General features: G+C 57.1%; 1 protein-coding gene across 1 annotated transcript in view; it reads right to left on the bottom strand.

Moving 5' to 3' along the window:
- LOC119366384 (transcription factor SRM1-like) overlaps positions 1-1,610 on the bottom strand; it is a 4,907-nt gene extending 3,297 nt beyond the window's left edge. The window contains exon 1 of the mRNA XM_037632109.1: positions 881-1,610. Within this exon, the coding sequence (XP_037488006.1) occupies positions 881-1,314 (434 nt within the window). The 5' untranslated portion in view covers positions 1,315-1,610. The remainder of the gene's footprint in view (positions 1-880) is intronic.
- Positions 1,611-1,616: the final 6 nt, after the last annotated feature.

Raw genomic sequence — 1,616 nt, forward strand, 5'->3', positions numbered from 1 at the left:
AATGGCGGCGGCGGCAGCACATTTAAAGAACAAATATCCAAAATATATTCAGCACACTTAAAGAGCAAATTTCCAAAGCAGATAGCTCTACAGGATTTGGTGGGCGGCAATAAGGGGTTAGAGCTTCCTCAGGACTGCGGCAGCTAGATATGGGAGGAGAGGGGGGAGGGGGCTGGAATTGCTGCGGGTTTAGGGTAATAAATTGGGGGGTTTCTGTAAGAGAGGCGGGGGAGCAGAGGAGCAGATTTACAGGAGCCAGCAGGATAAACTACTAAAAACCGTCAAAGCTACAAGCGTCCAGTCGCAAATGGAAAGCAGCAGCAGCAGCACATTTAAAGAGCAAATTTCCAAAATACTCAGCACATTACGACAATTAAACGAGTCGGTCAGCAGAATCGCAAATCAAATAGCAGCGATGTTTTAGCTCCTAGCCAACACAACCCACCACTCAATCAAACATCTAAGCAGTACTGCTCAAAATTGCTCAATGAACAGATTTAAGGTGAGACAATGGAGCTCAAAATGTGCTCGCTTTGCAGTGCAGACAATAAAGTTGCTTGCAGAGCATAGCCCTAATTTCCAAATACGCACAAAGCCGCAACAGGAAGCTCTACTGATGTACTGGCATACGATGAGAGCAGGCAGGAAGCTATATTGATTCCACTCACAGACCAGTACCCTGAGAGCAGGTAAACTATGCAAGCATCAGATTTCCAGCATGCTCCCTAATACTATCATAGGACCATTACACGGACCAGATTCTCTAACAAAACTGTCAATTCAGCAATCAATCAATCACGCCAAATTAATCCTACATCCAGAGCAGCAAGCAACTCAATTATTCGGTCAACGGAAGGAAAACGAAGAGGCAGGAGCGAACCTGTGCTCGTCCTCGGTCCAGGCGATCCCCTTGCGGCGCTCCTGCTCGGCGGACTTGGACGAGCCCTTCTCCCCGTGCCCGCCCCCTCCTCCGCCGCTCTTCTTCCCGCCCCCGCCCCCGCCCCCGCCGCTGCCCCCAGCCCCGGCGCCGGAGCCCCCCTCCTCGCCGTCGCCGGCGTAGACGAGGAGCGGCACGCGGCCGGCCTCGATGCCGTCCACGTCCTCCACGAGCAGCTCGTAGTGCCGCCGGACCTCCTCGGGCGTCTTGCCCTCGACGGCGTCGGCTATCTTGTCCCACATGGCCTCCCCCTCCTCCTCGTCCACCGTGGCCAGCGCGTTCTCGAACGCCTTCTCCTGCTCCCGCGTCCACCCGCCGGCGCCGGACCCCTCCTCGCCGCCCCCGCCGCCGCTGCTGCTCGCCTCCTCCGCCGCCATGGCCGGCCGCCGACCTGTTCCCGGAACGAAAGAAGAATAAAAAAGCAACCTTGACAGCGCTCCGCGGGGCTCGCGGGGCGGCGGCAGGGGTCAGTCGGCCGGACGGATTGCGGCGGCGAGATAAGGAGTGGGGGACGGGGGGAGGAAGAGGCGGATTTGGTGTCGCTGCGGATTCGTGGGGAATAAATCGGGGGTTTCGCGAAAAGGGAGAAGGGGAGGAGGCGGAGGAAGGAGATCTACCGCCGCCGCCGGTGGAGGATTTGTTACCGCGGGTTGGGGCGAGGAAGGAGATATTTTTTCCT

The sequence above is a fragment of the Triticum dicoccoides genome, chromosome 2B (assembly GCF_002162155.2).
Source record: "Triticum dicoccoides isolate Atlit2015 ecotype Zavitan chromosome 2B, WEW_v2.0, whole genome shotgun sequence".
Taxonomy (NCBI): domain Eukaryota; kingdom Viridiplantae; phylum Streptophyta; class Magnoliopsida; order Poales; family Poaceae; genus Triticum; species Triticum dicoccoides.